Source organism: Choristoneura fumiferana, chromosome 26 (genome assembly GCF_025370935.1).
Source record: "Choristoneura fumiferana chromosome 26, NRCan_CFum_1, whole genome shotgun sequence".
In the NCBI taxonomy this organism is placed as follows: Eukaryota; Metazoa; Arthropoda; class Insecta; order Lepidoptera; family Tortricidae; genus Choristoneura; species Choristoneura fumiferana.
The window spans coordinates 1502035-1514534 of record NC_133497.1 but is presented as its reverse complement, the minus strand read 5'-3'; the positions used below and the strand labels follow the sequence as shown (position 1 = coordinate 1514534).

The window sequence follows — 12500 nt, the reverse complement described above, 5'->3', positions numbered from 1 at the left end:
AGATATGTTAAAAATACTTAATTATGAGCAAACAGAAATTCTATTAGGAAGAACATAGTTAGCGCCAAACACACACATACACACACACACACACACACACACACACACACACACACACACACACACACACACACACACACACACACACACACACACACACACACACACACACACACACACACACACACACACACAAAACAACATGTCCACAGTTATTATAGTAAATAAATAGGAATATAGAATAAGTATAATATAGAATATAGATTAAATATAAATAATTAAAGAAAAATATCATATAAATCTGTAAATTAAATGTAACTAATTAATGCATGTTATTTACGTCTACTTCGGGTAATATTTATTGAATACCTTATTGCTATTGTGGAAGAGCGGGATTTCCTGACACAGGTGTATATTCACTTACTAGGAAATTCCGGCCCTGTTTAGAAATATTATTTCATGTTTACCTGAATAAAGATTTTTGATTTTTTTTGATTTGACACAACACTAACAACATCACTCCGTAAAGGCACGTTCCCACCAACCGATGACGCAGCACGAGTATTTAATACTGTTTCCAGCTCAGCTCGGGTTTTCGGCTTGAGGGTAGTGCGTGAAGCCATTGAGATTAGTCGTCATCCGAATTTTAACCGGGATTTTGGTTGGTCGGTATCCCCGAGCTGGAAAACAGTATTAAATACTCGTGCTGCGTCATCGGTTGGTGTGAACGTGCCACTGCATTGAAATCGGAGCGTACGCAAATGCCGATCCAGTGCACGCAGTAGCATAGAATCTATACATATAATAAAGCTGAAGAGGGTCGAAAGTCTGTACATGGAAGATATTCGAAAAAAAGTTGGCTGGGGATACTTAGAATCGATAACAGAACACGTTCCAACAGTTTTTAGAATTTTTGTCTGTTTGTCTGTTTATCTGTTTATCTGTTTGTCGTTTATTTGACCGCGCATCACGTGAGAACGGCTGAACGGATTTTTATGCAAACTTTACTAATCTGACGAGAAAATCCCCGGCCAGGTTATAGGCTATAAAAATTCGACCCTTAGGGTATAAAAATTCAACCCTTAAAAGTGGAGGTAGCTACTACATTCGATTCGATTGAGTTAAGTTTCCACCTTCAAGTTTTCAAATACATGCTATGACTATCAAGTACCCTGATAAACTAACAGATGGCACTGAAATTAATAACTTTGTGACTCGAGTAAGGAAGGATTTTGCCAAATTAACTCTAAGTTTAAAAGAGGGAGTACGGATATCAACAAATAATTGAATAATTTAATTGATTTAATGATACGACTAAAATTAAACGACAATAAAGTAATTGCCACACATTACAATGCCATCTTTTGGAGAACTGGGTAAACAGTATGTAATGGAGTAAACTAATAAAAAAGAGTTTACTTACATAGTTATACTTAGTTTTTTTTAGCATTAGAAATAGGATAAATAATCTTGACGAGTCTTTTTATTGAAAAACGTTTTAAAAAACAGTTACTATTTCTTTTATGATACCAAAAGCATGTAAATGATCATTATATCCTTGCTAATTGTTACTATTTGCTGTGACTTATTTTTCAAAAGTTTTTTTTTTTCAATAAAAAGACACATCAAGATCGCTTGCCTTCTTTCTAATGCTAAAAAAAAGAACTATAAGTACTTAATGGTAAAATCAACACACATATCAACACGCGTACGAGTATAATTCTATACATCTATCTTATACTATACAAAAGTTGGCTGGGGATACTTAGAATCGATAACAGAACACGTTCCAAAAGTTTTTAGAATTTTTGTCTGTTTATCTGTTTGTCTGTTTATTTGACCACGCATCACGTGAAAACGGCTGAACGGATTTTCATGCAAGCTTTACTAATCTGGCGAGAAAATCCCCGGTCAGGTTATATAGACTTTAAAAATCCTACCCTGAAAGAGGGGGGGGGGCGGTAGCCGCTACTCTTGATTAAGTTAAGTTTGCACCTGAATCTTATGACGCTACTTAGGAAGGAGGTGCAGACTTATTTTCAAGTGTTGTACGACTATCGAGTACCCTGCTACACTAACAGATGGCGCTGATTTAGCCAAATTGACTAAGTTTAAAAGAAGGAGTACGGATATCAAGAAATTTAGGTAATTCATTAAATAATATAACAAATTTAAACGACAATAAATTAATTGACACACATTTCACAGTGCCATCTTATGGGGAACTATGAAACAAACATAGTTACGTAGTGGTAACATCAACACTCATATTCAACACGCGTATAATTAATTAATAGAAAAATGTCATGAATTGTTCCTAATTTATTTATATCCGGAATACGGCAATTCGGCGAAGAACTAAAGTCACTGACATAGCTCGAAAAATTATATGCAAGTTGAAGTGGCAATTGGCAGGCCACATCGCTCATTGAACAGATATCCATTGGGAGAGAAATCCTCGAGGAGCGGCGACCGGAAGACGAAGCGTTGGCAGGCCTCCCTCCAAGTGGAATGACGACATTGTGAGACTTGCGGGAAACCGGTGGATGCAAGTGGCGAGTTGTCGTTCATTGTAATGTATAATTTATTTGTATTGTAATATTATTGATTATATGTTAGTCTGTAAGGTATTTATTGTATGGGCCAAGTTGCCCGAAATAAATGGATTTATTACGAGTATTATTATTGTGGCGTTGTAAGGGGTAGGCCTTTGTCGATCAGTGGACCTCTTCCGGCTGATGATGACGAATTATATCACATCCATATTCATACGTATTGCCTCTTTTAAGCACTTAATAATTGTCACGAAGGTGAGTACTTAAAAAAAAACATTTTTCTCTTCCTTTTACGGAGTAAATTTCAAACGATTTCGGAATTGGGACTCGCATTTTTTAGGCGTTACCATGCCTTCCCGAAAAAAACGAATCTTTTGCGAAAGTCTCGCAGCGCATTAGGACTACCAGGGGCACGGCACGGTCTCAGGAGTCTGAGGAAGACCGCGATGGGAGACTCAGTGGCGCTCTAGCCAGGCAGGCCGCTTCGCTTTCGGCTGAAACAGCAAGCCAGCGCGAGGCTGGGTTGCGATGCAATCCAATCTTTGCGATCACTCGATGTAGGAAAATAGTAAGCGAAAAATAAAAATCTTATTTCTTGAGCAATTTAGATGTGAAACGTATTGATCATGATCAGATTTTTCAGTTGATTGTTTAGTTGTAGTTTGAAGCGATTTTTCGAAAATTCCACGAAACGGCCAATGCGGGACATAAACTTCATTCCTATCGAGTATTGTGTAAATATAAAAATCTACGCAGACGAAGTCGCGGGCAAAAGCTAGTTCTACATAAAGCAAGAAATCCGTCCGCTCCGCATGCTCCGATTCCGATGCAGTGGACGCCAGCTTCAGTGTTTTGTGCTATAGTACGCATTAGCCTGAAACAGTCGAGCTAAACTCGATTTAAGACGCGATTTATCCGGTACAATATCATTTAATATCAGTAGTAATCTACTTCAGGCAGGTGACCGTGCACACGCATAAAGAGAAATGGCAGCCAAAAAAAAATGAGCACTAGTATTAGTAATGTCGTGCGCAAGCGCGAACCGCTTGCGTTGAATAGACGAGTTTTACGTAATAAACAAGGTTAGTTTTTAGGGTTCCGGAGCCAAAATGGCAAAAACGCAACTCTTAAGTTTCGTCAAGTCCGCCTGTCTGTTTCTCTGTCTGTCGGTCCGTCCGTATGTCACAGGCATTTTACTCGAAAACTACAAGATGTATATCAATGAAATTTAGAGTACAGAATGTCTTGTCAAAGCCGCTATTTAGTTTTGTAGTTAAATTACAAAAATAAATATTTATTGGGGGGGGGGGGGCACTCTATAAACTGAAAAAAAAAAATTATAACTCGCATCAACGTGTGGCACATAGTTCGACAGCTCTTTTGAAAAGATTGTAAGGTTTCTCAAAAACTTTTTTGATAAAGTGAAGATGTCCGGAAATAATCGCTCCCAAAGTAGCAAAAATTGTGTCCCCCCTCTATCTTGTACACCGTTTGTCCAAAAAATATGCAAAAAATATGGAAAGGTAACGCTTAATAAATACTTTCAACGGAAATTGGTTTCAACATGATCGGATAAGTATACCTTTCTTGAGTTATTGCCGAAAAACTGCGCTTCTCAACAATAGGACGTAAGTGCCGTGAAGATACGCTCTTTTTTTGGTAATAGATTTTAAGACTGTAGTGTTTCAATTGTGTTATAGCGCACATAATATTACTTGTTTTTTTTCGTAATGGCTACGGAACCCTATCTTGGGCGTGTCCGACACGCTCTTGGCCGGTTTTATATTATGTATGTACTATGAAGATTAATTATTTATGTTTGACGCGCTGCGGTTACCGCTGCGTTCACCGCGTAAAACAATGTTTGCTAATTAGATTATCTGTTCTGACTTTTCCCGATCAAAATAAATTACGCACTATGAAAAAATGCACTATTAAAATCTGTCGCAGTGCTACATTTATTAGATTGTTTTAATTTATTCATAACATGTAAATTGATTAACTGTGGCAATAAATTTATTTTTATTCTTATATAGCTGTACAGTTCTATAAATCAGTTCAGCGGAACCCCGTAACGGCATAACAATAATATGTAAAAAATAAGTTTTTGTTAAAAAAAAACATTTTTAATACAAGCTTTTTTTGCTGACTGTACTGTTTGTTGACTGTACTTGTATTGTCACCCAAACTACATTTGCATACCAAATTTCAAGTCGATGCCATTAACCGTTGAATAGTTTCGTCCTGTGGAGACGTTCCTGGCCGGACTTCCAGGAGTCACTATCAGATTATTGTATTGTCACGCAAGTTACATAAGTATACCAAATTTCAGGTCAATCCAACTACTGAAAGTTGAACTAAAAGAATTTCCTTGCTCACCCGCGACCTTACGATAGCTAAGCTTATGCAAAATATGCCTGTTCATGCAGTTCCTCCGCCACACACATATTTTGCATAAGCTTAGCTTTGGACCTCCGCAAAGTAACGCCTGATTCAAAAAAATACTGAAAGTTGGTCGAATTTAACTTGCAAGATTTGATTACAGACAGACGGACAACGGGACTGGTGAAAATAAAAAAAAGCTTGTAATATTTATCTTTTTAAGACCTGCTGAGCTGGCCACGTTGCATTTTTGAAAGTTTTTCCTTAAAAACGGTCAAATGTTAATAACGGTTTGTAAAGAATATTATAAATTTTCATTAAATTTTATATGGAATAATCGAGAAAAACTAACAAAAATGCAACGTTGCCAGCTAGGTATAAACGCTCTTAAGACCAAGTACTGCTACTTACCTCTTCTTTCGCCGTCAATATACTCGTAGGCCGACGCTAAACGCAATAACACACAGCACACAACGGCGGTCCGTAATATGCGGGGCATCTTCACTCGAACACTCCTCTCGCACTGACACGAGAACGTTCAAGTCAATGTAAATCGTGGGCGCTTATCAAATTATTGTTTATATTTAATAAAGCCGCAATACTTAATACATGCAGAATAGTGAGAAAGTTCATGCAACTAGACCCTGAAAATAGCCCTCAGCAATCTTCTTAAAAAATATTTATTCTACAACTCTTGCTACATTTACTTGGTGGATAACCCGTAAATGTAGTTAATACCAGCCTAGAGCTGAGAAATACCAATCCTTCGAAAATAATAATAATAATAATTTATTTGTTGAAAGCAGGTGTACATAAATGATCTTAAAACTATTTTGAATCTCCACTTTCTACCTAAAGATAGGCGTACAAATTCAAATTTCTTATAATAAAATCTTTTGCCCGCAACTTCATACACGGTATAGGATTATATCCCGAGAAATTGTAAAGTTCCAGCGGGACATGAATTTCTGTCAAGATCTATTTTTATATTCTTAATTGTCGATTAGAGACACATTGTAGCTTTCTATTATTGAAACAATTTTGAAAATCTGCCTCAAAACTGAAACTTATTTTTATTGTGCGGAAATTTTGTATTTTTTTTTAAAGTAAGTAGTCTAATGTCAATCTGGGATAGTGTATCTTACAGTAGATTAGAGCTGTATCAAGAATACCTAAAACTAACACATACAATACACATACACAACAAAGCTAAACAGATAGATAGGTAGATAGATACTATTAGTTATGATAAGATATCTATTAGTTAAGCTATTTTAATTATTAATAATTAATTAGTTTTAAATATTGTAATATGTATGTTAGTCTTTAAGGTATTTATTGTATGGGCCGTGATGCCTGGAATAAATGGTTTATTATTATTATATTAAGAGTAGAGCTGACGTTAGCTCAAAATACCATCGTGAGCAGCACCTATCTGTTTTTGATCAAAATGTGGCAAATCATTTTATAAACCAAATTATATAACAAGTGATATACAGGGTGGCCCATTTATATCGGTCAGTATGGGAAAGTCTGAAACTACTTTATTCTAGTAGGTGTTCGAAGTGTCCACCGTTACAATATTCAACAAATTCTGGCATGTAAAATTCTCTCTATGGTTGTTTGTACCCCTATGTAACAAGCTATGATACCGTTGAAGACCTTAAAGCAGCCATTGAGTCAATTTTAACGCAAATTCACCATGTCAAGATGCAATAATAAGATCGTTACCTAACCTTGTTGAACAGTGTATTGAAAAAAACGGTGGACAACTCGAACACCTACTAGAATAAAGTAAAGTATGTGAAAACAATTCATTTTATTCATTTTAGACATAATGTTTCATGGACACATTTACTTCTTAAGACGTACACAATTGATATCTAAATAGAAATAGTGTGTTTTTTTTTTCAAAATAATCAGGTTCGGTTCCCGAGCTGAGTACAGGTTTTTTTTAAATGCATTAATGCAGTTTTTCTTGTTATTAAAATCGATGTCATGGTTCCTAAGAAGAAATTTTCGTATGTCGTATAGTTTCAGACTTTCCCATACTGACCGATATAAATGGGCCACCCTGTATAATGTTATTGTATAATATTTGTTGTAATTTTAACGCCTGAATATTAATGCTAAAATATAAGTATTTTTTTGTGCAACTTGCGTTTTATTTGAATAGTTTAATCAGTTTTTCAAACAGCAGTTCGTTTTATATAAGATAGAGAGTTTTATATGAGAGTTTCCCGGCAGAAATTCATTTTATGTGAATAGGTAGTAACACTAGAATAATATTTTTATTCTAACTGTGCATTAGGTAACACAAACATATCAAATTATGAAAATCAAAAATATGAATTAAACTTAAAGTAGGTACTATGTTAAATGTTTTTATAGTAGAACAGATGATCGTTATATAAAGTTATGATTTAATATGTTACATATTTTTATAGGCATCGTTATGCACCAAGCTGACGTTGCTAATTAGGAAAATGACGTCATTCCATATCCATTCTATACACTACCTACTTACTTCATGCCAAAATGGCTTTTTACCTATATATAATGGGTCTTTTATCTATATTTATATTGCCGGCTAAGCACCAGCAGATTTCCTGCACTCCGATTTCTGGCCAGAGGGCGTGGTCTGCCGTCGCTTTAGGGAAGCAAGGATAAAAATCCCTACATAAGTTTTTTTTTATTTTTAATGTCTTTTTTTTATATAAGTATAATTTTAATTTTACAGCGCATTGCTTTTACTGTCATGCTGTTACTTTTTCTTGGCAAATAAATAAATATTTTAAACATTTTTGCATAAATGTAGGTCCTGTTTTTTTTCCTACAAATGTATAATTAATTGTAACTTATCAACCGCCCCAAAAACTTCCGTATTCCTTGACGCAATAACTGTGAAAAGAATTGAAGTTAGTTAATCGAATCTAGATGGTCTTTGGGGCCGGAAGGTTCTCGAATGGAGACCGCGGATCGGCAAGTGCAGCGTAGGACGTCCACCAATGAGATGAACGAATGACATAGTAAAAGCCGCGGGTTCACGGTGGATGCAGGTTGCTTCCAACCGAAGTAACTGGAAGTCTACGGGGGAGGCCTATGTCCAATAGCGGACGTCCTACGGCTGATAATATGATGAAATGATGGACGGTGGTCCTGTATGCAACACTATTAGGGTAAATATACTGAGCGCCCACAAATGTATGCAGTAGGTAATAGGTAATGTTGTATGCAGAGTGGGTCAAATTTTCTGCTGCTGAGTATATTCTGCGAGATTGGGAGATGTGACTGGCCGACCTTGACTGTTCTAACAGACCGCTCAGATATACCGTTAGTTTGTGGAGTTTATGGGATACCTTTTAGATTATGTAGACGCCCTGCGGCTGATTTGATGATGACGATGATGATGATGAATCGAATCCACTCTCCGCCGAATATGGCGTCTGTCTTGTTTAATAATGAACTTACAAGTTTCCTCAAAACTGTTGGTCATTGTATTTGTATGTGACATTATGCTATTACAAGGGTTGGAAAAATCACTTCAGTATAATTTCTCAAAGTGACATTTGTTTTGAAAATAAGACATCCTGTATTGAGAATAAATAAATAAATATCACGGGACACTTGACACCAATTGACTTACGTAGTCCCAAAGTAGGCAAAACTTGCGTTATGCGTACATAACGGATAAACCTGTGGGATAAACATAATATATAAATGATAGAAACATAGCTACTTATTAACACCCAATCCTCAAGAACAAACATTCGTAATTTTTATACAACTCTCTGCCTCGACCGGGAATTGACCCCGAGACCTCAAGTTTTAGTCAGGTTCTCTAACTACTTGGCTATTCAATAGCAATTTCGCACATTACTTTATTGCGGAAAACTCAGAGATGCTCGCCTGGACTAGAACCCACGACCATCTGCATCAGAGGTCAGAGATCAAACTACTAGAGTACCACGGCTTTACTCTCGTTGCCTTTATAATTTTTTATCTTTATTTTGGTTTAGAAGACAATAAGCTGAGAAAATGTTTACAATTTTGTTCGCCATTATTATCTCCTGGGTTTTTTCGATAATAACTAAAAAAACAAACTATGCTTAATCAAAGTATATAAAACGTGAGATAACCTTTTAGTGCCACTGCTGCGATAATACTAATAGGCTGGTTTTCTAGAAATACCTAAATAATTAGTTTGTCAATTAGAATATCGAAAAAATATCGTATACATAGGGTAAAGGCACCAGTGACCAGCCAGGATCCTCTAGTCAGCCTTTCTGGGTACTGGAAACTGGTTGGTATCATCATAAATTGAAAACTACAATTCATTTGTCTGAAAATAAAAATAAAACCGGCGAAGACCGTTTTGGACATGCCCAAAACAGGGTTCCGTAGCCATTGTGAAAAAATAAAGTACTCGTAATACCTATCTTTCTAAGGATAAATTTCGAATTTTATATGGAATCTTCCAGGTATATTTTACACCAGGCTGCTATTTACTCTTAAACTGCTAATAATTCTCAAGAAAACTTAACCGTTATAGTTTTCCTTGTAAGTTTGATATACTTATACTACCATCCTGATTTTTTTTTAAATTTTTCTCCCTCTGGTTTTGGTTTTAGAGGGGGGCGGGGCTACAGGGTTGGATGAGAAAAAAAAATCACCCCCACTTTACGTCTAAGGGAGGTACCCTAAAAAATCTTTTTACTGTATAATTTTGTCGGCATAATTTACATATATATCCATGCAAAATTACGCTCCTTATTTACGCTTTCGAGCATTGATAGTCCCTGAACAAAGCCGCGGACGGACTTACAGACAGACAGACATGGCGAAACTATAAGGTTTCCGTTTTTGCCATTTTGGCTACGGAACCCTAATAATTAACACTGGGCATGTTTTAAAAAAGTTGCAGGACAAGAGTAGCTCAGTTATGCGACTAGAATTGAGCCTTGATTTTAAATGGTCAGACCCTGTGTACCAAATTTCAACAAAATCCGAAAAGCTGCTTTGAGTTGACGTAGTTAAAAGAATTATATAGAATCGGAAACTTTCGTATTTATACCTAATATTAGAGCATATGCCGAACATTCCGTGATAACGCAGTAAATTTCGATACTAAGATTATGTTTGCATGTGTGAAGCTACGGGTCAAGACTATCACTAAATGTTTTTACGAGAACAGAGATAAAGGTATCAATTGCCTGAAGACGCCGAGACGAGCGGACGAGATTTGGAAAAATGAGCAAATATTACTGCTTGTATCTTCTCACGGTGAGTTTTGTTATGTTTTTCGGAATTTAGAAAAATAGGTAATGTCAGCACAGCATCAAAAGTAGCGGATCACTTTTTTACTCTGTCGCATAGACACATTGACAATCCTGCATGGCGTTTAGTAACATGACTGTAAAACGACAAAGTAAGAAAGTGTACAGACTTTTGATGCTGGCTGTATACTAGAAATAAACTTAAATTCAAATTAAAACCATTTGGAGAAATAGGCTTCGTGAAGCGTTTTCAGAAATCAGATTCCAAAAATGTGATAAACTGATTTAAATAAACAAAATTTAAGTAATGACCCTCATTTGACCCCTGGAGTATCTCGTCACAAAGGCAGTTATAAAGCAGGTCTGCACTCTTAAGCAAATTGACAGTTTGAAATGTTCCTGTCCTGCTTATAATAGCAACGAGTGACTAAGATAGAACTTTAATCACATGATGCGCAACTGGCCTTAAACAGTTGTCATTTATCGTAAAGTCCGAAATGTATACACGAGTATTTCCAATGTATTTTTACAAATTAAATTATTAAATTACTATGTTACAAGTAAATACAAAAGAATTTAAATATCAGATTTTTAAAAAGATATCTATTTACTATCACACCATTAAATAAACAAAGGAATAATCGAAGCATCCAAGTTAATTAAGGACCAATATCAAGTTCATTTAGGACCCTAAATTAGCTTCAGTAAAAAGTATAGATCTGTACAAGGCGTTAAAGAATTCAACTCCAAAACCGGGTATTGTACTATGAATTATTTTTCCTCGTACATTACCGGCCCATTACGTTGGTCATGTACAAGGAAAAAAAATCCTTTTACACAACCGGTTTTGGAGTAGGAATTATTTGTCCTCTAATGTAATTTGTAATGGAAGTTGGTTATGTACGGGGAACAAGGGGGCGCTCTCAGCTTAACCTTCCTTCTAGGTTTCTGCCGACTGATGCCGGACCCAAGCGTCAATTACTATTGCAAAGTAACTGGAGATGGCATAGTAAGCGGGACCCGGGCGTGCCACGAGCTAGAGCCTCACGGTACGGAGGTCGTGCCGGAGTGCAACCGCCCCTTCTACTACTCCAGCAGCGTTCTGCTGAACATGCACTGCGTCGACGGCAGCTGGGATCACGTTGCTGTCTGCCAACCAGGTATATCAGAGATAACACTGCAACTGAAATGCAAAAAAAAACTTTTTTTCGTATTCATGCTGTATACAATACAATAACACCTTTATTGAACACCAAAACAAAGTAAGCAGTACAGAAAACATTTTGAAGATGATAAGCAATAAGCGACCTTATCGCTTTAAAGCAATCTCTTCCAGGCACCATAATAAATATGGCAGGTGGTGCAATTTACAGAAAATAACCAATTAAACCAGTGTACAACATTCATACGAAAGATGACAGATAGTGCTCCCTAAGCATAGACTTAAAGATATTCAAGGAACAGTATTTGAATGGACATAGAATTTAGAGTTTGAAAGAGGGACAGTAAGGAGAGAGCTCTAAGAGCAACGAACAGAAGTAACATAGTTTCGTTATTTGAGGTAGCAAGGAGTTGCAGGAGTTCTATCCGTACCACGGCTGTCCGCATCTCTGTAGCGTAAAAATAATAACAAAATTATTAATTCATCTTCAGATTCCGGGACACCCACACCGATAGCAGACATACTTATCATAAGCGGAACAAGGGAAGCGCGGCGAGCTGCCCTGGCACGCAGGCATCTACGACAAGACATTCACCCCCTACAAACAGATCTGCGGCGGCTCTCTGATCTCCACCAAGCTCGTCATATCTGGCAAGTATCACTGAGCCTTTAACTTCCACTTATTTGTATCATCCATCATCCACAAAACTGAACCCGCACACCGGTATTGTGGCCAGCATTGAACAATCAATTAGCCCAGTTTAGACTTGCAAGAAAAATCGTGCAAGTTGCATTACATTGCGGCGCTCGGTTGATCACTACGAAATAGTTTGTGTTACGTGATCGTAATGTATTGCAACTTGCATGATTTTATTTTAAGTCTAAACTCGGCTTTACAAACGGGTCCCTTTATCTTGTACTAGCTTTTACCCGCGGCTTCGCCTGCGTTAACCATAAACATTTCAAAGAAGCAAGCAATCAAGCAAGCACCAGCAAGCATGCAAGTGAGCATGTAAGCAAGCATGCAAGTAAGCATGCAAGCAGGATGCAAGCAAGCATGCAAGAAGCATGCAAGTAAGCATAAAAGCAAGCATGCTAGCAAGCATGCAAGCAAGCATGCAAGTA

At 36.8% G+C, this 12500-nt stretch overlaps 2 protein-coding genes and 1 pseudogene across 2 annotated transcripts in view; 1 reads left to right on the top strand and 2 right to left on the bottom strand.

Moving 5' to 3' along the window:
• LOC141443027 (trypsin-1-like) overlaps positions 1 to 5486 on the bottom strand; it is a 74855-nt pseudogene extending 69369 nt beyond the window's left edge.
• LOC141443003 (prostasin-like) overlaps positions 1 to 12500 on the bottom strand; it is a 431412-nt gene that overhangs the window by 308235 nt on the left and 110677 nt on the right. The window lies entirely within an intron of this gene.
• Positions 10146 to 12053, top strand: LOC141443010 (uncharacterized). Its single transcript, XM_074108227.1, has 3 exons — positions 10146 to 10220; positions 11158 to 11373; positions 11867 to 12053. The coding sequence occupies exons 2-3, from the start codon at positions 11172 to 11174 to the stop codon at positions 12046 to 12048; spliced, it is 384 nt and encodes a 127-aa protein (XP_073964328.1). The 5' UTR covers positions 10146 to 10220; positions 11158 to 11171; the 3' UTR covers positions 12049 to 12053.